This window comes from Neovison vison, chromosome 1 (genome assembly GCF_020171115.1).
Source record: "Neovison vison isolate M4711 chromosome 1, ASM_NN_V1, whole genome shotgun sequence".
Classification (NCBI taxonomy): Eukaryota; Metazoa; Chordata; class Mammalia; order Carnivora; family Mustelidae; genus Neogale; species Neogale vison.
In genome coordinates, this window is record NC_058091.1 from 288,014,382 (window position 1) to 288,041,205 (window position 26,824).

At 34.1% G+C, this 26,824-nt stretch overlaps 1 protein-coding gene across 2 annotated transcripts in view; it reads right to left on the reverse strand.

The window, feature by feature from the left end:
• The window catches only part of NIPBL (NIPBL cohesin loading factor), a 204,686-nt gene that overhangs the window by 99,827 nt on the left and 78,035 nt on the right, over positions 1-26,824 (reverse strand). For both annotated transcript variants that reach the window (XM_044232572.1, XM_044232579.1), the window contains exons 2-8: positions 15,647-15,789; positions 13,551-13,716; positions 11,031-11,158; positions 7,658-7,757; positions 6,958-7,109; positions 3,586-3,746; positions 2,155-2,251 (exon numbers count right to left, since the gene is read on the reverse strand). In XM_044232572.1, the coding sequence (XP_044088507.1) occupies positions 2,155-2,251; positions 3,586-3,746; positions 6,958-7,109; positions 7,658-7,757; positions 11,031-11,158; positions 13,551-13,716; positions 15,647-15,710 (868 nt within the window). In that variant the 5' untranslated portion in view covers positions 15,711-15,789. The remainder of the gene's footprint in view (positions 1-2,154; positions 2,252-3,585; positions 3,747-6,957; positions 7,110-7,657; positions 7,758-11,030; positions 11,159-13,550; positions 13,717-15,646; positions 15,790-26,824) is intronic.

Consider the following 26,824-nt stretch of genomic DNA (forward strand, 5'->3'; position numbering starts at 1 on the left):
GAATTACAATACACCATATTGCCTTTGTATTTAAAATGTTTGTGACAAATCATATATATTTTAGAACAGACTTAAAATTCCAGCAGTTCACCAAAAAATCAAATTAGACTGACAATGCATTTAACCTTCAAAACTAGTTGGAAAATAACCTCATGAATAGTAGTAGAGGTTTCTGATGAATAATGTGTTCAAGAAGTTGTTCTCAAGTTTTTTCTTTCTATCTGAAGTTATCCAACCAACCATCCATCCATCCATCCATTCTCAAGAGTTAGTGGAAAAATAGGCTGATTATCTAGATCAACCAGCTATCCCACTGTTACTCCTCCCTGGCAGTCTGAATAATTTCTCACCCTGACAATACTTGTGAGATATGTACCTAACTTTGATGCCTAGCCTAAAATAGAGTTATTCTGAAAGTTGCTCTCTCTTTTACAAGCTGAGTTATTTTTATCCCTGAAAATTCACAGAATTCTAGAATAAGAATGGCTCATAAAAGTTCAACTTTCACCCCAGGAAGAATGTGTTCCAACTCTTTGATTAGAGACAATCTGTGAAAAAAAAAATCTTTATAATAAGAGGCACACCAGTCCATGATTTAGAAGGCTATAATTAGAAATTCTCAGGAATAGATAAAATTTATTATTAGCTATATCGCAATTAATTACAAAGCTAATTCTTTAACATGGAATACAATATTCTCTTCCAGTAACTCTGGTAATTCAAATTATCATACTTTAATTTTAAGTACTTCTAAAAAAAGCCCAAACTTGGACTTAAATTCAAAATTTTATGAGTCTAGAATACACCAAAGTCCACACAAGGTTCTTTGGAAATTTGAAGATAAAATTCATGTCCATAAGACAGCATAAGTTATCAGGAAAAATATAAACTAATGAATGGTTTAAGAAGATTATGGGAGAAGGATCCATGGAAGATCACCCATTTAACTTAGAACTTGAAAAGATAGGATTTTTTATCTTTAGATTTTTTTCTAAATCTCTTTAGATTTTTTCTAAATCTAAGAGATTTAGAGAGGTAAAATAGAATGGGCTTGATTTTGACAAGTGGCTACATGAGAGGTGAAAGACAACGTTTTTCCCCCCTCTCTCCCTTTTTAAAAAATGATTTTATTTATTTATTTGACAGAGAGTAAGAGAGAGCAAGTATGAGGGATAAGGTCAGAGGAGAAGCAGACCCCCTGCTGAGCCAGGGAGCTGGATGTGGGACTCAATCAGGGGACTCCAGGATCATGACCTGAGCTGAAGGCAGTCGCTCAACCAACTGAGCCAGCCAGGCACCGGAGATTAATGACAACTTAACAATGGCTCAGGACTATAAAGTCATTAAACTAAATTGGAATGGCAAAAAGAACTGGGGGAACAATCTTGAAAATGAATCTGAAATACCAGCTAGACATGAAGAAATTGAACCAAAAAATTACAACTTGGGACACAGGGCTGGAGTCAAAGACACTGATTTGGCAATCCTGTTCACAAAAGTAATCAATGCTATTACCAAAACTGAAAGTGAAAGAGCGAAGGAGAAAAGTACAATGGGAGATTAAAAGTTCAACAACAGAAATCTTGAGGAATGAGAGAACAGATAGAAGAGCTAGTGAAAAAAAAAAAACAAAAATGAAAGAAGTATGAGGAAAACCAATGGACTTGATATGAAAAAGTTTTTTTCAGGAAGGTGGATGATGGGGAAAGCAGATCAATAATTTCAAATGTTTAAGAGAGGATAAGTAGGCTGCTGTTTGAAAAGACCATTGGATTTATCAGTGACAACAATACTGTACATATATATGAAAACACTATCAATAGTTTACAGGGATAACTACAGGTTTGTTTCTTTCCTTAATAAATGAAAAACAATAAAGAATAGTTTTCAGTACCTGCAGCTAAGAAGTTTGAGTTCTTCACTCAACTTGAAATAGGAAATGGTAGGGTGCCTGTAGGGCTTAGTTGATTAAGTGCCCGAATTTTGATTTCAGTTCAGGTCATGATCTCAATGTTGTGAGACTGAGCCCTGTGTTGGGCTCCACACTGGGCGCAGAGCCTGCTAAGATTCTCTCTCTGCCACCCCAATTAAAAAAAATATGTGTGTGTGTGTGTGTGTATGAAATGATGATGGAAATTTTAGTTACAATAATACCTTTAGGAGTTCCATCACTTCCAGCAGGGGAGCATACTGGTTGTGGAGACCTCAAGGGAAAAGATGCAGCATTCCTCATTGTTGAAGAATCTCCATCCTAAGAACAGAGTATAAAATTTATACCCCAAACGATAGGAGAGGCTTTAGAGAAATCTTAAACAGACCAATAAAAGACATAAACTACTGACAAGTAAAGTGTTGGTATTCAAAAGCACAATTCTTCTGCACTTTCCTGTTTTCTTCATGGTAAATCTTAGAAGAATTGAAACTGTATCCAAAAGAATCAACAGCCTATGCATGGCAATGAATAAGAAAACTGGTATTACTACTATGCTCCATTTTTTTTTTTTTTTTACTATTTTCTACATAAGGAGCTGTGAACACCCTACCAGACTATAAACGTCTAGAGGGCAGAGTGCACGGTCATCTTTGTTATCCTTATATACATATAACTTATCTGATAATACCACCAAACCTATAACATATAACTTATCTGATAATACCACAAACCAATTCCAGTATATGGACTATCTTAAAACATCAAAGCAACCTTAAATTTCAGGGAATAAAGTTATGTGCAAGTCTTAGCGGTAAGAAGAACTATGTATTAATATATAAAGGTTCATTATTTAAAGGAACGTTTTTGTGTGAACAAGTATTTAAAAATGAAACTGTATTTCATTAAGAATCAAAATGTCTCATGTCTACAGTCAAGGACTGGCAAACTTCTTCTGTAAAGGGACAGACAATAAATATTTTAGGCTTTGTGAGCCACATGTAATTTCTGTCACATACTGTTCTTTGTTGTTGTTTAAAAATGTAAAAGCCATTCTTAGTTGTAGGTCAAACTACCGGCCAGTTTACCAACCTCACTAGAGACTAAGCTCTGTGAACATAGGAACCACATTGTTCATTGCTAGATTCTCAAACCTGGTATCACCCTTGAAATACAGTAGATACCATTTAAACCATGGAATCAAAATAGGTTATGAAACGAGTTGGGATCAGGAGGGAGACAAACCATTAGAGACTCTTAATCTCACAAAACAAACTGAGGGTTGCTGGTGGCAGGGTGGTTTGGAGAGGGGGGTTGCATTATGGACACTGGGGAGGGTATGTGATATGGTGAGTGCTGTGAAGTGTGTAAGCCTAAGGATTCACAGACCTGTGCCCCTGGGGCAAATAATAACACATTAATAAAAATAATTTTAAAAAATCCTGTTCTGTGAAACCCTTAGATAGATAAGTTACTTGCAGTTTGAGGGATTAAGCCTCAAGGATACATTTATTAAAGACATACTAAGTGTCAAATAAAGACCAGGTAAATCCACCCCCCCCAAAAAAGCAAAACCCCAGAAAAACACAAAACAGGTTATGAAACAAATATTAGCACTATTTTATTACCTCAATGACAACTAATATATTACATACGTCACTACTTAGCCTGTGCACCATGTGTAGGTAGTCGTCACTTGAGCCATGTCTAGGATTATCAGCATGATGATTAGCTGAATTGCCAGACAACGGGCCAGAAACTTTATTATCATGTATGTTTCTCAAACCACCTGCAACAATGGGACTTGATACTGATGCTGAAATTAATAAGAATAAAAACAAAAAGCTTTATAAAAATAAACTGTTAAAATAATGATTGTTCACAAAATATTTAAGCATACAGAAATTAAAGAAAATAATATATTGAGCACTCACGTACTCTCTAATGGTTGATCAAATCTTAACACTGTAACACATCATTCTGATCCATTTTTGAAAAGAAAACATCAGATAAGGTTGATGCTTTATGGAGAGCATCATATTCATATACATGCATATTCCTATCCTCTGTTCCCTTCCCCTTACTTCATAAAAAAGTAACCACCATACTGAATTCACAGTTTACTCTATGAATATCTTTATGCCTTTACTATAAATGAATATATTCCTAAATAATTCAGAGCGCTGTTTCACATATAACTTTATATAAATGGTATACTATATGTATGTATATATCCTTCTCTAACTTGCTTTTTATCCATTTTATATGTAGTATTAAATTCACATATTTTAAGTAAACAGATATATTCTGCTGCATAATGGAAATATTACATAAAAAATGAATATTCCATTCTTACATTCAATGTTTTAATTGCTTCAGTATTTCTGCTGTCATAAACAATGCATATTCTTGTACATGTATATATGTACCTGTATTGTATTCTTATACATGACTTTTTTACAAATGTGTCCAGGAGTGAAATTGCTGGATACGCCCATTTTAATTTTTTTTAGATTTTATTTATTTATTTGACATAGAGAGTGAGAGAGCACAAGCACCAGGAGCAGCAGAGGGAGAGAGAGAGGGAGAAGCAGGCTCCCCACTGAGGTGGGAGACTAACTTGGGGCTCAATCCCAGGACCCTGAGATCATGACCCGAGCTGAAGGCAGACTCTTAACTGACTGAGCCACCCAGGTACCCCTGGATATGTCCATTTTTAAACCTTACTAAATATTAACAAATAGCTTTCCAAATTACTTATGTCCATTTGTACTCCACTGGCAGTATATCAGAGATCTTACTGCTTTATATCCTTGCCAACCTGAGAATGGGAAAGTGTCTGATTGTCACTTTAACTGTTACATTTCCTTGATTAATAGTGAAGCCACGCATCTTTTCATGGTCTACTAGCCACTCAGATTTCCTCCTTAAAACAAGTCATAAGAAGACAGTCTTCTACATTTTCTTTTTAAAAATTTTCAGTTTTGTTTTTGTCACACTTAGGTCTTTAATCCAGCTTATCTTTCTGTGTAGTTGAGACAGGGATTCAATTTTACTTTTTTCCATATGGATAACTAATTGTCTCAGCACATTGTAGAACTTACAGATAAAACTGGGTATGTTTTATCTTCTTCCCTTTTCTTAAGGGAGAGAGAATCTGAACTACTAAAGGATGCATATACATTTTGAATTATGATATTGTCAAAATACTCTAAAAAGATTGTACCAATTTATATCCCTATGAAGAATGTAGGAAGTTCAAATTTCCCTGCACATTTGTTGGTACTAGGTATCACACAACTAAAAAATGTTTACTAATAGAGTTAATATAAAATTTTATTTCATTTTAATTTTGATTCACATCTCTAATCAGATCATGTTTTGAAGAGAAAAAAGGGATAAGCAAGACATATGTGGGACAACTGGTGATAAATGAATATAGATTGCATATTAAATGATTGTACAGAACTGTTCTTATTTTTTTTAGAGGTGAATTATTACATTTGGTGTTTATATAACTTCTTTCTTCTTAGCAGATGTATTTAATGGCAAAGAGTTATGATGCCTGTTGATGAAGGGGTTCACTGAGCTCATCTTTCAACTTTTCTACACAGCTAAAATTTTTGTAACATTAAGTTGAAAAAAGTTTTAAATGTTACCTTCCACATACTCTAAATTTCCATATATATATTTGCCTTATTTCTGGATTCTTTTCTGTCCTTTTTACCTACCCACTTGTTCCTTCCACATTATATTTTCTTACTTATGATAACCTTAGTATCTAGGTGGGGCTAATCCCTGAGTAACATTTTTAGTTTCTCAAATATCAGTGAATTTCCAATAATTCTGCTTCATTACTAAACAGGCAAATGTTCAAACTAATATTTCTCTTTTGTATTTTGTGATTTCAACTTCTGGGAAAGCTAGGTTTATTTTGTTTAAAAAACAACAATCAGAATAAAAGTTGACGTTCTTTCCTAGATGTATGAATGTGCATGTGGATATTTCCTTAAGAAACAAATGTGTCCTTTTAACATTTTTCTTTCATTACAGTTAAAATGTTCCTTACACCTTTGTGTGCCAGAGTATACTAATACTTCACAAGTAACAAGAACATACAAAATACATACATACTCATGTTCGGCACTCAAACTAAATTCTATAACGTTGGAGATCAAATGTGTGACCTGCCTCAATTTATCCTTAAATTAGTGTATAAAATAGTCTCAACCTCATACTTCATTAACTAGTTTTGGGAAACCAGAAGATGGCGGTTTTGATTGATGACTAAATTAGAAGTCTGTTAGTTAAAAAGTTTATGTAAAGGACATTTGACTCCATGCAATATAGAAAAGAATACACTCAGAAACTAATAACTGAATGCAAATGTTAAAAATTTGCTGTTAATTACGGGGGACAAAAACACAAATTTTTGTATGCCCTTTTGTACTTTTTAAAAATTTTCCAAAAAGTGTTTAAGTATATACTTTATTTATATTACTAATAAAAAATTATTTAGAAGCCATGACATATGTCCCAAAGCAATATAACCTTAAAAAGACATTACCAACTGATTTCAACTGAGAACTAGTAATCTAATTCCATAAATATTTGCATCTAAGATTTTCTCTATCAGCATTTATTTATAGTATATATTATATATTATATATATACTATAGACTGTATTTAGTCTATAGTAAAATTTTCACACTATATATCCTCTACCATTTAAAACATAATTCTTCTTCAGCTTTAGTGTTATGTAAGAAGAAAGCCTAATTAAGAAAAATAAGAATTATTTCCTATTTTCATAACTAGGTATCTAGTTGTGTAATAGGTATCTCATAACTAGGTATCTCAGTTGTATAATAACCTAATCCAAAGAATCATAAGACAGGGATCCTTTTACCTCCCAAATGATGAATTTCAGGATAGTGTTTTAGTTTGTATTTTAAAAATTATAAAAACAAAAAATAAATTTGCTGAAATTACAGACATTCCCTATAAACAAACAATGAATTACTTACCTTGTTGCATCTGTGGATGTGTTGTGTAACTTGAAGGATGGGAATATGGCATGTATCCTGCAGGGCTTTGTGGGGCATATGGACTAGGCACTGGGCTATTTTGTTGTGGCATAAATCTGTTCCCAGAGCTTGTCTGTGGTGGCACAAACCGGCTAAAACCCCAAATCCAAATAAACAATATTAGGAAATGAAATAAATACGTTATTCCTTGAAATTTCACAGCCATAAAATTTTCCAAACTCTGATTTGTATAAAACAAAATATACAAACAGTCATTTTGAAAAACAGAGAATATAAAAATTATTCTTGATTCATAATTTAAGAGTTACACTGAACAATTTGTAAAAACAGGTAATTCATTTATTTTACTTGCATAAAAGCATCCATTTGTTTAAGATAAAGTCATGCTCCCTAAATTCTACTCTATAAATTTTCTTATTATCTCAAACACATTATTTTAATACATTCTTTGTCTGTATGAGTTTAAGTTACTAAGATGATAGTTCAATTAGTATATTAGAACATTTCTGCATCTGACATTTTAAGACAAATGTTCATGTGAATTACTACTTAAGAAGCAAAGCATCTTAATTTTTCAACTACATATAATTCACCATTACCTAAAGGTATGTATACAGTGTACATTCAAAAGCATATTCATCACAGAAAATAATACTTCATAAAATGATGAATATATTACCTGGAGGGGCTATGTGAGATAGTGGTTTGTTGATAATTGGAAGATGCAGGACTACTGTGCATGGAATTCTGAGAAAGTTTATACTGAGACATCATCATTCCTACATATCACATAAAAATGGAAAGCATGTTATTTTCTTTTAATGGTAAATATCTTTTAAATAATTTAAAGCAATTGCTCTATCACAAACATTCAAAAGTTCTTTCTGTTCTTTCCCTTTTTTGACCCGCATGTTCATTTTAAAGAGCAAAATAGAGAAACTAAGTTTCAAGTACAACCAATTTTACCAAAATATTCTTTTACCATGTAACTAATCCAAGACCAGAGACAGAGATTTAATTAAAAAAATTTTTTTACTTGATTACTTAATGTCCGATTATTTCGCCTTACAATTGAAAAGAACCTTTAGAAGTCACTTTATCTAACTTGTAAACAAATACTACACAATTCCTCCTACAATTGGTCCTTGGGTGTTTTTTCCATTACATGGACTACTTTATAACAGACATCTCCAGTCTTTAAGGCTTTATTTCACAGAACCACTTGTTTCACTCATTTCACAGATTTCAGTTTTAAAAAAATACTATTTTATTGAGGAGCGCAAAGTTTTGAGTTGCTGCAATTTCCATCTGAATGTTTTGATGTGAGACAGAATGCTCCTATTCCCTCTTCCACAATAATTCTTTGCCACATAGTAAGGATTAAATGAATATTTGATTAAAGAATAAAAATGTGAGGATAGCTTTAAGATTCTCATATTTCTTTTTAAGGTAGACACTGTTCATTTATTACACAAATGACATTTTGTTATACAGGAGATACAGAAAAATTCAGTTATTTAGACATTTTAAAATCAAATACAAAATCAGTGACCCTGAACTTTCTTATGTATAGCTTATCTTTTGGGGTGCTTCAAGCATCACATTATATTCTTAAATTCCATTTCCTGCTATTGATATGAAAATTGCCTTTCACCAAAAACATTCAAACAGAAGTTACATGTTCATTTGCCAGTAATACTGCAGTAGAGATTCTAGTTCTGAAACAGCAGTTGAATGAGATGAGGGCTCAAAATCACCTCAGAATTTATCACTAATAATGTGTTTTCTTTTACATGCAGTCGAAATTAACTTCTAAGCTTTCTCTTCCAACTCATATTCAGTAGTAAATCATACGTTCCACAGCTTAATAATTTAATTACTATAATTATTGATTTTTTTTTTTTTTTTGAGAAGGAGGGCAATCCTCTAGGAGATGAGAGTTAAAAAATATTTCCCCTGAATTAACAGTCTAGAACAAGCTGGAATTACTAGTTTGACAGCAATGGCTTTATTTAAAAAGGGGGCAAATGGAATTTCTAATAGTCCTTTCTGATTATCTCAAAGTTCCAAAGAACTATGAATAAAGTGATTTGCATATTATTAAATATGCTCCATATGTGTGACTCACATTTACATTTAGCAACCAAGTATCACCTTTTCAAGTTTTAAAGCCAAGTATCACCAGGGAAACGCTTAGGAAAAAATCATAATATGCAATGAATCAATTCATTTTTTAATGCTAAGTTTATGTTTTCACGAAGTATGATATGGAGAAGTCAATGTTTTTGACTAAGATATAAGTTCATGTCGTATAAAATAAAAATGTGTGATTGAAAGGTAAATACTCTAAATGTTTTTTATTAGGGTGATTTACTACCTAAATTAAATATTTTAAAATGTTATAAAATGTAGTGTAAATAATTTTGGAAGACTTTCCTTACTGAATTTTATTTTATTTTTTTAAAGATTTTATTTATTTATTTGACAGAGAGAGACACAGTGAAAAAGAGAACACAAGCAGAGGGCTTGGGAGAGGGAGAAGCAGGCTCCCCGCCTAGCCGGGAGCCCGATGTGGAGCTCGATCCTAGGACCCTGGGATTATGAGGAGCTGAAGGCAGACGCTTAACAACTGAGCCACCCAGGTGTCCCCTTTATTCAATTTTATATCTACTCACATTATCTTATACTTAATGCTCCTATTCTGTGTAAGTTTCTCTTCCAATCAATGATCTCTCCATATTTTCTTTCATTGCAACATTCTTCCAGAGCCTTTAATTCTAGATTTACTTTCACCATTCCTATCTGTCTCCTCCTACTGCAATCTAGCTTGTTGGTTCTGGTGAAGAATCAATTATCAAAGTAATTCTAGATTTACTTTCACCATTCCTATCTGTCTCCTCCTACTGCAATCTATCTTGTTGGTTCTGCTGAAGAAACAGTGTCCTGCAAACCTGCCTTCGATTTGCAGAAAGGGGGTTTGGGCAGAAGAACTTCACAGACCCACTTTGGAGAATGAAGAGTTCTATGCAATTGCTTTAAAAACACAACTCACACTCAAATACAAGACTTGGAAATGGAGTGGAGGGCTTCACAGAGGTACTGCCAATAAATCTGGCAATATTCTTTTTTTAAAAATATTTTATTTATTCATTTGACAGAGACCACAAGTAGGCAGAGCTATGGGGGGCGGGGTGGGGGGAGCAGGCTCCCTGCTGTGCAGAGAGCAGGATGTGGGGCTCCATCCCAGGACCCTGGGATCATGAGCTGAGCCGAAGGCAGAGGTTTAACCCACTGAGCCACCCAGGCACCCCAATCTGGCAATATTTTTGAATATAATTCGTCTGTTAACTAAGTTGGACTTGAATTGTCTAAACTATTCCCTTCTGACTATTTTAATCTTGAGAGCCAAATAAGTACGTGGGCTTGAGAGATTCAGTACAAATGCTCATGGGTACTCTTTGACTACATAAAAATCATATCTATATTGAATATCATATTTTTATGCTTTTTATGGTGTTTATTATAAATAGGTTTTTTTCCTTAATAACAATAATACTTATAACCTACTTTTCTGTTGCTAAGGCAACAGAAGTGTTACACCAATTTACTATTTAACTATGAATGTGATTAATCATCAGTACTAAAACTAAAACTTGGTACAATTAGTTATACAATTACTGCATGTTGAAAAGCTCTGCAAATATTTTTATTATATGATTAATGAAAAGACTTCTTTCATACCAATTCCATGATTTTCTAAAATAAAAAGACTTCTAAAGCTCTTTGATTAAGTGAATGAATGCATTCTGAAATATCTAACAAAATATACTTTAGCTTTGTCTAATTCCCAAGGAATTTAGTTACATATTAAACTGTAAGAATATTAACAGCCATTTAGTTTCCTTCTTATTCTTGGCTGGATTCAAGTTATCAACTTCATAGATGATAGGCTACCTTATTAAAGGAGACACCTGAATTTAATTACATACGAAGCAAGCTCTGACAAGAGACCCACAAAAAAATATAATATGAAAATCAATGAAAAACCTCACCACTTTGTACATATCTGTTCTGCATACTTTTCTCCCTGAAAACATTAGGACTCCTTGCCAGGACGGCCTGCAACAAGACTGGTATGTCGCCTTCTGGATCATCACTGCCAAGGTTATCTTTTAACTCTCTGGAATTAAAAAAGATAAACATCAAAAATCAGAATAGTGAATAAGAATTCCCTATTCTATATTAGTTAGATAGCAATTCATTAGTGAAATTCAGAAAAGATTGAAGTAGAAAATCAAAACTCTATGGCATTAAAAAAAAAAAAAAATCACAAAAGATGTCCAAAAACTTCATGGATTTTTGAAGATGCTATTCCTGGAACAGAATTATCAAAAATGACAGGAATTCTTCTAAGGAAAACTTTTTTCCCCATTTTATTTTAAAAAGAGGAAAAAAAGCCCCCCTAAATAGGGAAAAAAAAAGCCTCAAACATTATTTTATGGAACTATAAGTTTATTTAAGAATGTTCACATTAGTTTCAAAGTAGAAAATAGAATCAACTCTAAACTATTTAAAATAACGAAAGGGTACAGAGATGATAATTAAGCATAGAAGCCGATGTTTGGGCTTAGAATATATTTTCTCTCTTACATTTGAATATGAGTCTGCCTTTTTGAGTATGTCCTCTGAATAAAATAATGCTGCCACATTGGTTAAGACAAGACCCAGAGGTTATGCAATTTTTCCATCTAATATTCTTTTCTCAAATAAAGTCATCTGGGAGCAAAAAAACCCCCATGCAACTAGTCAAGCATAGTTGTAATTTTCAATAAACTTAAAAGTAAGTAGCAAATTAAATTTACAACAATGGAACATAAATGATAAAATTAAATATACATAGTGTTTTTAATTTTATATTCTACATGTCTCTGTTCCACTAATTAAATCTAATAAGAAAGATTTATAAAAATGGTGTCCAATGATAAATTTCAATAAATTTCTGGGGGCAGTCTTAAAGCAGCTTTCCATAAAATAAATCACAAATGTGTATGTGCTACTTCCCTTTTTAAATATTTTAAATATTTGGTGATAATTGTTGACACAATATTTAGACACTGATGAATTTCTGGAGGCACAAAATATTAGTATTACACTTCCTTCTGATTTTTACTAATTATTTCTGTTTCTCCATCAGAAAATTCAAATTTAGTATATTACTGTGACAGGTATCACATCTCCATTATAATGTGCTTTATCCTCATTCATTTAAATAATGAATCTTTAAATTAAAAAGCAAAAATTAGAGGCATCTGGGTGGCTCAGTCAGTTGAGCTCTTGATTTGGCTCAGGTCATGATTTCAGGGTCCTGGCACTGGGCCCCGTGTTAGGCTCCATGCTTAGCAGGCAGCCTGCTTCAAGATTCTTTTTCTCCCTCTGCCTCCCCCTCCACTTCACATACTGCCTCTCAAATCAATCAATCAATCAATCCTAAAAAAATAAATAAATAAAAAGCAAAAACTAAAGAAAGGATACATGAGTACCACTGTATAATGAGATGTGAAGGGATAGGAATAGGAGTTTTAACTTTTTTTTTTTAAGATTTTATTTTTAAATAATCCTACACCCAGTGTGGGGCTTGGTACTTAAAACTCTGAGATCAAGAGTCACATGCTCTACCAACTGAGCCAACCAGGCATCCTGAGAGATTTAACTTTTTATATATTTCTGTGTTGTTAAGATATTATAAGTATGTACTAGTTCTGTAGTAAAAATTTTTCAAAGTATATTCATATGCAAAAATTTTATAAATAAGCTATATAATTTATATTATTTAAAAAAATCTATTGTGTGAAAATACACACTTATGTTCAGATGGTATGATAAATTCTGGGGAAAATTACTCCCAATTTTGTAGTAGCCATCCATGGAGTCCGTCACTGAGTTCTGGTTAGGTTCCCATGGAATGCATGTGAGCCTATTCCAAATAAAGCTAGCAGTACAGTCCCTGGTACTTGGGAATTCTAACCACTCTAGCAATATCAAGGAGGAGACAGCTTCTTGAGCAACTTTAGAGCCCCTTGCACAGATCTACCTTGACTAACCCCAAAGCTATTCAAAAAGAGTTGAAAAGACCTTCATATAGCTACATGGGTCAGCACTATTGTCTCAAAATAACTATGGCCTATTTAAATCTCATTGTAAGGTTCACTTAGATTCATATATTTTATATTATTTTTAAATAAAGGGTTTACCTTTTTTTATTACCTTTTATAATTTTATTATTATTACTATTTGTTTAGAGAGAGCAAGAGAACACATGCTTGGGGAGCTGCAGAGCGCAAGGGAGAAGCAGACTCCCTGCTCAGCAGAGAGCCGGATGCAGGAACTTAATCCCAGGACCCCGAGATCATGCCCGGAGCAGAAGGCAGATGCTTAACCCCACTGAGTCATGCAGGTGTCCCTATTCATATATTTTAAAATTAAACAGTATTTGTAAATTTTCTGAAATAAAGAATAAAACCAGGAATACAGACTCTCTTAGACCAAACCTTTCACTTTTAAATTATACTTACATGTGATCTGTTGATACCTGGTTGAGGCTATGGACAAGTTGTGAAACCAAATTATCATCCCTACAGGCCAAAAGGCAGTTCACCTCTTCTGCTATTCGTGCATTAAAGAGAAGGCTCTTTGTAGTTGTAGCAGGTAAAGGGGATGGAAGAGGCAGCTGGTTCAGGACTATTTGGAATAAAATCACATTATTAGAAACTGAGTGGCTATAAGACTTTTTATAATATTTGCTTATAAAATACTTATTTACAAATATTTTGGGACTAAAAATAAGTTATAAATATCAATGGGACAAATTATTAAAAGGCATTCTACCTCTCCACCCATCCCCCCCAAACCCCAATCAACTCTGTAAAACCTCGAATCATCACTTGGGCAATAACAGAGTTTATTACTCCCTAAGAATAAAACTCAACTCCTTTATATGCATGACTTTTCACACCTTAAAATCTTTATTCACTTAAAAAACGAATAGCCAAAAAGGTAGGGTTAAAAGGTAACTTCTAAGAATTAAGAATACATTCATTGATCTCATTTACTTTTGCTTCTGAGATTTATCAGAATCATTAGTAATCCCATATAAATAAACCAAGTAACTACACCCAATTCCTCACCTGATATTTAGACAAGTAATGTGTTTTTAAAAAGCTCAAGTATATATAAAAAAATAAATAGATCACTTCAGCAGAAGAAAATTCATTATAGAATAGGGGTTCTAGTGGAAGCCAAATAACCAAGGGATTGTGCTTTCAGTTATAAATTCCTAAATAGTTCTCTCCTCTCTTCATTCTAGTCTGACAGAAAACAAAAGGACATAAATGTTTATATAGTAGTTTAAATTCAGCTATTTGCCTTCAAATAATGGAAATCTATTCATCTGTCTAAAGTAAAAGTTAAGAAAGTTCACTAAAGTATCTTTGTTTTTGGCTTAATTTCTAATCACCTATACACAGTGCTACAGGCTGCTCATCCCAGTGGTTAATATAACAGGTTTTTTATTAATAAAAATACAGGAAACAGATTATTACTTAATAAGTAGTGTTTATTGGGCTAACTTTTAAAATATAAGGTAGAGTTGAGTTAATGGGGAGGACAACCAAAAGTAAATTCCTGGTAGTATATCTGATTTGGCACTCTTACATATTTTATGAATTTGTGTCTTAACTGTAACAAAATGACAACAAAAACTAAAGACAGTTTCAGAAGTTTTCTTACCTGTATTATCCTAACTCCACCAGCTATTTTCTTATTCAGTAAAGACTAATGAACACAGATAAAAACACTTCTTAAAGTTATTTTCTCATAGTTCCTTTACTATAAAGCCCCAAAGTTTGCATAATGTGATTTCTCACTTTCTACTTTTCCCTCTTGTATCTCTTTTTCTCTTTATTTACTCAGATAGGATGACACAGGGACTAACAGTGGGGTTGCTTTTTGTGCCATTACCCAGGGACTAAGAATTAGAGTTAGAGTTGGCTACCATAAGATAGAGTCCCTAAAAAACTGTGTTACACCAAGTAAATCTCAAAAGAATGACAAAATTCTTTGAACTTAAATGATCAGAGTAAAATGGGCTGCTGATATCTATAGCAAACTCCAACAGATTACTGAAGAGGACATCCAAAATGAACATTGCTAAGAAATTAGATTAACTTGGGCTATCAAACCTTCTTCTTTAAAGGACGGTTTCAATTACCATTTCTAGAAATGCTTTTTAAAAACTCTGTATTTGCCCCTATATATAAATCCACACTTCTTCAGTTTTGATTTTTCTTTACTGCTTTGTCTCATCTTTGGTCTTTACTTTTGCATTTATCCCTTGTGTTAAGACCTTTAAACAAATGCCACCATTTCTTAATGCATCTTTAGGATGAAACAGAAATGAAGGTCTGATTATCTATTAGCTGACTACACTTATTTTGTTATTTTCACATCTATGCCAATAAACCAAAGAAAGTAATGATGCCTGTCATTCAAAATCTAATATCTGAAATAATTTGTTATTTATGACAACTGCAAATAATTTTTTCTACAGTCTCTCTTAAAAATCATTGTTAACACAGAATAGAACATAAATTAGATAAATTAACAAACTTACGGTCTGTGAGACTAGCAATCCCCGCAAGAGTAGTAATGGGGACATGGGGCATATCCCCATTCATCCTGAAGTTCTGGAATGGTGTTGCCTATAAAAGTACTTAGTTCAGGTGCCAGCTGTCATTACTTCCCATTTCCCAAACACTGCAACAAAAACAAACAATTATTTGTAAAAATATGTCAAATATAATACCATTGGGGAAATGCCTACAAAAAATAAGATTTTCTGATTTTCTTGTTTGTTAACCTATATAACAATAATAGCTACCATTCATATATACTTCCAACATATTAGGCACTGCAAAGTGCTTTGCATGTATTTACTCATTTAGTTCTCACAACAATGTAAGGCAGGTACTATTATTTGCTGAATTTTACTAATGAGGGAATTAATTTACAGAGAGTTTAAAGTAATTGTGGAGGAAAGCGTAGAACCCAAGCAATCTGGCTCAAGAGTCTGTGTAACCAGCAGGCTGTATTCCTAAACTGGGATACTCAATTTTGACAAGCAATATAATAGTCCATATCACAGACACATTAAAACCCAGCTTTAACTTGCCTTGCTATGTCTCTCACTACTCTCTACATAAATCATCCTTTTCAACAAAGCTGATCAAATTATCTTGAATCCACCTTGTGTTTTCACATTTTTATTTATTTCCTTATGTATCTCCCTACCTCGATAGCCCACCCTTACTTTAGTTCAAATCCTTTAATTCTTCAAGATCTAGGGCAATTTCCTAGTACTTCATGAAACCTCAGATAAAAAATATATATAGCATAAAAATATATATAAATATATAAAATAAATTGAATATTTTCAATATATTACACAATATATTAATAAAATATGTAATATATGTAAATACATACTCCTTTGTAACATTTTTTGAAAGTTGTGTTTTGTTCTTCTATAATGTTACTATACTTACCTTGTCTTCCCAATTACCACTGCAAGCTTAATATCAACCAATCACATAATTAATACATAACCACAGAAAGGACAGAGAAATGTGTTAACATCTTAATGTTCCTGTATGACTTAGTTGACTTAAATACTCAGTTTTTATAATGTAATTCTGTGTCTGTCTGTGTATACAGACATTCTGTAAAACTCCTAAACACGTTTTCCATTCTGTTCAATGTTCCCAAATTTTTCTCATCTTAATTTCAACATGTGGCTTTCTGGAAACTTTACAGTGTACCTGCTAAAGAACCTTTTTGGAAATATACAATTTTTAAGAATACGCACATTAAGTTCATCAGTAAATACAAGGCTACTGCATGTCAACTAAGAGACAGTGCTACAATAGAAAACTAAATTATAATTTTGCAGTTTAAACATTTTTTTGAGGCTCTATTTTCTTGTTAGTTAAAAGAACCCTTCAAGATTTTTGAGTTGTAAACTTCAAAACACTAATAATTCCCCTTACTCATCTATCTTAATGCAACTTTGTAAATAAATTTTTTTTTTTTTCAAGTCGAAATATACATGAGCACCTGGGTGGCTCAGTCACTGAAGCGTCCAACCTTTGGTTTCAGCTCAGGTCATGATCTCATGGGTTGTGGGATAAAGCCCCGTGACAAGTCCACACTTAGTGGGTAGTCTGCTTGAAAGAGTTTCTCCCTCTGCCCTTCCCCCTACTCTCTCTCTCTCAAATAAACAAATCTTAAAACAATTTTAAAAAGTAGAAGTATATAGGCAGCTAAAATCAGGAGTTTTCTTTTTCCTCACTTTTATTATTGATACATGTTGACCGAAGTTCATAAAACATGTATGCACGGTTTAACAGAGTTATAAACATCCATACAACAACCATCTGAAAAGTAATCATCCTAGTTCCTTCTACAGGTAACAACTACCTTGTCTATTTGATAATTATTTCCTTTTTTTTTCACCTTAAAGTTATGTCCTTTATATGTACATTCTTTTCTAATAGCCAGCCCAGGAAACAACACTGCTTTCTTTTGAGGAATGAATGACATAAAGTTTGTTAGTAGGAGTCTGCTAAAAGGAAACAGTATAGGAAATAGCACAGGAGAAGGTATAGGAAAAATATAATTATGACTGGCTATCTTACAACTGTCCTTGCTACACTGTGGACTTTACTCTTTGAAGTTATCAATTTGATTTTTTAACAACACTAAATAAATTTAAGTAAACACTGTAAACTTATCAGCTGTATCAAGCACTTAAAAAAAAAAAGAATTTAAAACCTGACAGAAGTCATCAAAATGCAAAACGCAACAAACTTTTCTTTTCTTTTTTTTTTTTTTAAGATTTTATTTATTTATTTGACAGAGAGGGATCACAAGTAGGCAGAGAGGCAGGCAGAGAGAGAGGAGGAAGCAGGCTCCCCATGGAGCAGAGAGCCTGATGTGGGGCTCGATCCCAGGACCCTGGGATCATGACCTGAATTAAAGAAGCTTTACCCCACTGAGCCACCCAGGCGCCCCCAGACTTTTTTTCTAAGTTTAGGCTAATAAAAAGTTACAGTTGGGGGCGCCTGCGTGGCTCAGTGGGTTAAGCCGCTGCCTTCGGCTCAGGTCATGATCCCGGGGTCCTGGGATCGAGTCCCACATGGGGCTCTCTGCTCAGCGGGGGCCCTGCTTCCCTCTCTCTCTCTCTGCCTGCCTCTCTGTCTACTTGTGATCTCTGTCTGTCAAATAAACAAAATCTTTAAAAAAAAAAAAAAAAGTTACAGGTGATGCTTAGTAATTAATGGAAAAAAACAACTGCGTGCAAATTATGTACAGAACAGCACAAACAAAAACATCTTGTTATTCTTGTATGACTGTTATAAATGTAAATTGCCAAACTCAAGCAGATTAACAAGTAACCATGTTATTTATTTAATTCGGAGGATGGGAACCAATAGAGAACAATCTGCCACAGTCTATTGTGAGCTAACCAACTTTATTCTGTTTTCCCTCAGGTAACAAGTAAAGCAGACCCAACGCTAGCTAGGAATATTTTAGTACAAAAATGATATAATTAGTTACCATGTACAAATTAGGAAATCAATAAATCAAACCAAAAGATTGTTGTGCTTTTCTTATTGATATAACAAAGCATGTTAATACTGTGGTGTCAACTGAAAACTGGAAGTGGGGAGAGAAAGGAGAGCAACAATGCTTGTTTGGTTTCAAGTGCTTGTATAGACTGAGTAGGGGACTACTGACAAATATATTTATACCTCACTGCTGAACTATGCTGATTTCACTGGAAGCCAAGCTTCTGAAGGACAGCAGAAGACTTTGGTAGAAATAGACTCATAATTTTCACTAAAGTCACAGATGTTGATGAATATGAGTAATTTGTGAAAATGCTGCTGCCTATGCTGGAAAATGACCAGAGTACATCAAGAAAGAGCATTCCTAGAATTCTAAAAATGAATAAGCAGAACTCTAACTAATTAGTCATGACACTTCTGGCTCTGGATTGGGCAATGTTTGGTCTACCTGGCTCTGTGAAAGTACACTGTCTTTCATGAAACTGCTGAAACTGAAGCTGAAAGTCATTATCTTTGGGGAACAATGTGCTCAGAAGGAAATGGTAACCAACTGGGAAAGGAGACTATAATGAGTGCTGAAGAACTGTCGCTTAAGGCAGTGCTTTATTTACATACTTAAAATCTGTGAATGGTGTCCAATTAGTGAATTATAAAATAAAATTAGTGGATTGAGATCAACACTGAGAGGGATGGTAGGAATAGAAATATAAATTTACATTGCACACTGATTTGTGACTCCAGGTAAAATGTCTAATTGTGGGTCACCAAGGAAAAGCAGTTTCAAAGCTGCCAATGAAAGAAATGGAAGAGTTACCGTGAAGCCCACCTCCTAAGTGCTGATGAGAATGCAACAAAATAATTCATGTAAATCATTTGATGCACTAACTGGCATATAATAAGTTATCCAGAAAGTTAGCAGTATTACAAACTGAAAAACACACATCTGGGAAAACAGAGGAGAAACAGGGGTGAATTAGGAAGAAGGTATCTTTCCAATAATATACATAATCCTTACTTTCAGGAAGATAGATTATAAATCATTTGAAATTTCAGTATATATTTCACCATAGTATTACAAACATGTATACCAGCTCTAGGCATACACACCCACAATTACTTAAATGATAAGGTATCTGAAGTAAATACTGGCAGTGAAGAGTAAGGAAAAAACCTAATCTTTGTAATACCAAGAACTAAATAAAACGCAAACTAAGAAATCATTTAGTTTATTTTATAGTGGGTTAATTAAAATAATTCTTAATTAGTAGAAGATATGGTAAATTCTCATTTCAACCCATTATAATGAATCTGATGTGGACACCTTAGCGCCTGACAAGATTTTTAAAGGCCCTGGTTCTTTGCTCATTTAATTTCACTTAAAATTTATGGTTTCTGTATACAAATAAAAGAAATGCAAATATAAAATTATTGGTAGAAGTCATAATAATAATATTCAAATTGGGATGGATCTGGAATAAAAAGTGCTCTCAGAATTTGATGGTAGATAAACTTCCCGGACAGCCAGTGTAAGTAACTCATAACCAAGAAATGTGTACAATCTTGTCTGAAGACTTTACTAGTGAAAAACACTAGAAATGATAGCATTTATTGAGCATCTAGTTGGAGATGTCTATAAAATAGAAAGTTGGAAATTTTTGAACTGACAAAAGCAGTCAGAATTATAGCTAGAGTTATGAAAATGATCCACAGAAGATTGATAACAGTTAAGTTGTAATAATAGGAGACAGGCAAGATGCAAGGTAACATTGTTGGGAGAGAAATTTTTTAGCACTTTTTATGTATGAGACATTAATATAGACCTTTCCTTTAAAAAAAAAAAAGATTTTATTTATCTATTTGACAGAGAGAGACAGCAAGAGTGGGAACACAAGCAGGAGGAGTGGCAAAGAGAGAAGGAGGCCTGAAGCAGGCCTCTCAATGAGCAGGGAGCCCAAAGCGGGGCTTGAGCCCAGGACCCTGGGATCATGACCAAACCAAAGGCAGAGGCTAAATCATTAGGCCACCCAGGTGTCCCAACATATACATTTCCTTAATCGTTATCACAGTGAGAGGTTTATGAAGTTTATCTCTACTTCACAGATGCAAAAATGAAGGCTCAGAGCCTAAGTGCTTTGTCTGTGGTTATACAGATATTTCTAACCAAACCTTATATTCTCATGTATATCCGAAGAACATAAAACTAGGAAATATCTACATTGCTATGGCAGAAAGATAAACCAATAAAAGGTAAGGAAATTGTCCCTCAGAGAAACTAAATGTGTGTTTAAGGTCTCATAGCTAGTAACTGACTGAGTCAAGACCAGAATACAAATGTTTGGATTTCTAGTTCAGTATTCTTTACACTATATTGTCATCTGGCAGGATTATAACATTTAAATGAACCAAAATTCTATACATGTAGAATCTAGCTAATTAACACCACTGTTCCTTGCTAATGTCATTATTTTATTATTTTTGGGTGGGGAGGGATGGAGGGCTTTAAAACTAGCATATTTTTATTTATCTCAGTTTATATTACATTGAACAGTATAAGCCACTTCAAATTCTTTTGGGAAACAAGTAGAATGTAAATCCTAAATAGCCAAATAAGTAAATAAATAAATCTATGTTGTACTACTTACTATATTAAACCGGTAACAGTGACTCTCTTGAGGGTGGCACCTCTCTAGCAGAATTCTTTCACTTTAGTCAAGCTACCTTCAGAATCCTTTACACTGCCTAAAATGTATTCAAGAACAAAATTTTCACATTCTGTTTAAGATACTTCCAAAAGACGTTCCTCAAATCCTAGCTCAAAAACAGCTTCCAATCAGCCACACTGATAATATGCTCACTTCTTTAAAATGTTTCTATTTTTCTATAGTTCTAAGTTATTCCATTAAATAAGAGAAATGCAAAACAAAAGTAAAAAGCACAGTACAGCTCTAATGTTCTCTTTGGACACATGCTTTGCTTCTGTAATTCTGAACTCCCTGCAGCCACCATGCTGCTTACCAATAAATGAGTATTATTCCTCTGTGCATTCCCATAATGTAGCTATATCCTAATGTATATAATATGTAATAGAAGAATATCGTTACATTAAGTAATATTAGAAAGAGAAGTCACAAATCAGGCTGAAATTTTAGAGTCTCTCGAAACTCACTTTAAAGAGTATGCGTGTGTTCACTGAGAAGTATAATGATTAGTAAAACTTTATGTACTTCTGTAGTCAGTTTTCTTCCTTGTTCTTATCAATTTATTTCACATGCATTTTTATACAAACCAACTTTAACAAAAGCTCATATTACTTTAAAAGGTCCCAGCTGATTATTATAGTTAAATTGACTACAGAGGCCTGCTGAGTAGTTATACAATGTTTAATCTTAACAAAATATGCAAAAATACAAGCTGCATCAGTAAAAAATAGTCCTGAAGTTATTTTTTTTTCTTCTCTTTTTCTTTTACAGAAAGGCCGTAGAAAAAATTTCCAAGTGCTGCTATGATTTGGGTTACTAATCCATGTCCCCACACCAAAAATTATTTCTCATCTTCTTCTCCACTGCAAAAGAAGCAGTCTATTTTAAGCCTCTAATAGAGGTTGAGACTGTACCTTATAATACCATGAGACTATTTTTTATACAAAGGTATTAGAAATGAAAAATCAAACAATGGAGATTTTCTTTCTTTCTAAACGAGGTTTAGGTCTTAAAGAACTATGACATTCAGATGCAGGTCTCAAATAACTCTTGATGACACATGATTGATTCAATCTAAAATATAAGAGAAAATGCTTTTATGTGAAATCACTGAATGGCCCACCAGAGGGCACACTTTCAACTACAAAAATTTAAAATTCACTTTTTTCTTAGAAAGATCGCTTATTTTTTTAAATTTTATTTCCAGTATGGTTAACATACAGTGTTATATTAGTTTACAATATAGTGATTCAACAATTCCATACATTACTCAGTACTCATCAAGATAAGTGTACTTTTAATCCCCTTCAATTATTTCACCCATCCCCCACCCACCTCCCCTCTGGTAGCCATCACTTTGTTCTCTATAGTTAAGAGACTATTTTTTGTTTTTCTCTTTTTTTATTTGTTCATTTGCTTTGTTTCTTAAATTCCACATATAAATGAAATCATATGGTATTTGTTCTTCTCTGGGTTTAGCATTATATTCTCTCGATCCATTCATGCTACTTTAAATGGCAAGTTTCATTCTTTTTTATTTTTATTATTTTTTTTCAATTTATTTATTTTCAGAAAAACAGTATTATTTTTTCACCACACCCAGTGCTCCATGCAAGCCGTACCCCAACCTCCCACCCCCCCACCACTTCAAACCCCTCAGATTGTTTTTCAGAGTCCATAGTCTCTCATGGTTCACCTCCCCTTCCAATTCTTTTTTAGAGTTCACTCTTTTGGGGGGTGTCTGGGTGGCTCAATCAGTTAAGCATCTGCCTTCTGCTCAGGTGATGATCCCAACGTCCTGGGACTGAGTCCCTCATCTCACTTCCTGTTCAGCGTAATTCTGCTTCTCCCTCTCCCTCTGCCCCTCCTCCCTCTTGTGCATGGATATGCTCTCTCTAAAAATAAACAAAATCTGTAAGAGGAGAAAACAAAGATTTCATTCTTTCTTATGGCCGAGTAATAGTCTATGGTGTGTATGTGTGATGTGTAAGTGTGTGTATACACACACATGTACACACACACCCCACTTCTTCTTTACCAATGTATCACTGGACACTTGGGCTGCTTCCATAATTTGGCTATTGCAAATAATGCTGCAATAAACATCAGACACAGGGACGCATACATCTTTTCAAATTAGTGTTTTCATATTCTTTGGATAAATACCAAGTAGTGTAATTACTGGACTATATGCTAGTTCTATTTTCATAAAATTCACATTTTTTTTTTTACCAAGCCCATCAAAGGTTGGTCAAGTTCTTCTAAATTGATTATTCAACACCATTAGAAAGCAACAGATCCTGAAGTTTGCAGTTTTTTGTTTAAACACACACAAAGAAACTTTTTTTTTTTTTGGATGAATATAAGAAATCCCTCCTTACATCAAAACTTCTATATTAACATTCAATTACAAAAGTATGTAACAGTCTTATCAGTCATATTGGTTCTGTTAACTATTTGAATTTGGCTGCCCTAAAAATCTTTTCAACAAACTCTGTCTACCATGATTTATGATCTCATTAAGTGACATGGTCCCTAGGAACAACAAATTCTTTAAAACAACTTAGAAGGAGACCAAATGAAATGTTTTATTCAGGAAATTTTTCTTATTCAACAGAACATTACTTAGAATACCTAAAAGAGTAATCAAGAAAGAGCAGAGGAAGATATGAAAAAAAAAAATCATGATCACTTATATACAATCTGCATTGTTGATCCATTTTCTGTCCTAACCCATTCATCCTTTCTCTTGAACTATATTACCTGTGCTTTTATTCTCATCGTTCCACCAGGTGTCTTGCTCCGGTGAGTAACAGCATCCATACTGCTAAATAAATACAATGCACAGCCTCAGGTCTCATCTGATTTGACCTAGCATTCAACACAGTTGATCACTCTCCAGTTTGAACAATTCTTTTGTTTTCCAGCACATCCTCCTGGTTTTTCCTCATACCACATTGGCCACTCTTAAATCTTGTACGGCTTCCTTCTTATCTTCCTATCCTTACTCTGTTTTTAATCTCATCCAACATCATGATTTTATTTTTTTTTAAAAGGTTTTATTTATTTATTTGACAGAGATCACAAGTAGGCAGAGAGGCAGGCAGAGAGAGAGAGAGGAGGAAGCAGGCTCCCTGCTGAGCAGAGAGCCCGATGCGGGACTCGATCCCAGGACCCTGAGATCATGACCTGAGCCGAAGGCAGAGGCTTTAAGCCACTGAGCCACCCAGGTGCCCCAACATCATGATTTTAAAATAGCACCTGTGTGCTGATGACTCCCAGTTTTTATCTGCTGCTTTGATTTCTCCACTGTATAGTAGACTCACATATCCAACTGCCTAGTCAAGATCTCTGCTTTGATGTCTAGTAAGCAAGCACACGTCTAGAGAGCACAGGTAAAATCTTGACTTTTAAGAATATGTATTGTATGTGCTAGATAAAAATTTTTTATTAGGTATGTATTTTGCAAATATGTTATTCCAGTTGTTTGTCTTTTCATTCTCTTAATACATTTTGATGATGTCCAGTGTATCAGTTTGTTCTTTATGGGGGCGGTGGTGGGTAGTTAGTGGTAGCATTTGACTGCAAAAGGGCATGTAGAAATGTTCCGGGGTGATGAAATTTTTTTTTTCCTTGAGAGAGAGAGAGTGTATGTGTGTATGTACGCACGTGCACCCACACACGAGCAGGCCCCAGGGCAACGTCAGAGAGAAAGAGAGAGAATCTTAAGAAAGCTCCACAACCAGCACAGAGCCTGACGTGGGCTCCATCTCAAAACAGTGAGATTATGGCCTGAGCTAAAATCGAGTCGGGACACCTAACTGAGCCACCAGTCACCCCGAAATGTTCTGTATCATGAAGGGATACTGGTTACATGAGTGTCCCCACTTGTGAAAATTATGAAGCTAAGACTTCTGTTTTTCAGTATATGTAAGTATTACCAAATTCCAGAAAACTGTAAAAGTAATAATAACTTAGCAGTGGAGAATAGGCAGAACTACAGATGAAATTAAAATGACAACATGTTGATTACGCTAGATGATGGGTACTGGGCATTCATTACACTCTTCTGCTTATGTAGCACATACTCAAGTTTTTCAAAATAAACTGTTTTTTTTTTTTTTAAATTAAGGGAACTTTTTGTATTAGATGCAAAATATCACTGTCTTATATGAGGTCAGTATTAATTAAAGCCTTATTTTTTCCAGTTCTATTACTGCTAAACAATGCTCTATAGACTAAATGTTTGTGCCCCCGCCCCCAAATTCTTATGTTGAAACCTACTCTCCAGGGTGAAGGTATCTGGAAGTGGGGCCTCTAAGAGGTGATTAGGTCATGAGGGTGGAGCCCTCATAAGAGGGACTCCAGAGAGCTCCCTTCCCCCTTCTGCCTTATATAGACACAGCAAGAAGACAGTTTATGAACCAGGAAGTGGGTTCTCAGAAGACATCAATCTACCAGCATCCTGATATCGGCCATCCCAGCTTCCAGCACTGTAAGAAATAAATTTCTGTTGTTTATAAGCCACCTAGTTTATGCAAATCTGTTATCAGAGCCTGAATGGACTGAGACACTATATTCCTTCAATATCTATTTCTGTAATTGATTTTAAAAACTCATAAAAGAATCTAAGAGACCCAAACATAACCATTAAATAATATGATCAATGAATGTGGAAAAAGATATTGGGGCAGCTTTTCAGGGAAGATAAACTTTTTAAAAGTTAATTTAAATCATTAACAGCTCCTGACTAAGGAGTTACATTTCAAAATTATTTTAAATTGATTTACATGGAAAGGAGCACTAAACAGAAGTGATTTCTCATTCACATTATCCACAGTAACCTTTTCATGATTTCCACTGAATCCCTCTACTATTTTATAAGATATAAATATATAAATTAAGGATGTATATGTTTCTAAATTTATAAGCTCATGTTCAATGAACTAATCATAAAATGCAGGTTTTTATAACATCAAATGCCATATTCTTTCTGTATATAAAATGAAAAAAGTTCTTTAAATTCTGTCACTACCAGTCAATCTTTCATTAGGAGAAGTGGATTTTAAATAGTTTTTTTTTAGAAAGATTAATTTATTTATCTTACAAAGCAGGGGCACCTGGGTAGTGTCAGACTTTTTTTTTTTTTTAAATATTTTATTTATTTGACAGAGAGAAATCACAACTAGGCAGAGAGGCAGGCAGAGAGAGAGGAGGAAGCAGGCTCCCCGCTGAGCAGAGAGCCCGATGCGGGGATCGATCCCAGGACCCTGGGATCATGACCTGAGCTGAAGGCAGAGGCTTTAACCCACTGAGCCACCCAGGCGGCCCTGTGTCAGACTCTTGATTTTGGCTTGAGATCTCAGGGTTGTGAGATCAAACCCCAGGATGGGCTCTGCATTTCGAGCAGAACCTGCTTCATATTCTTTCTCTCCCTCTCTCTGCCCCTCCTGCTCATGTTCATTC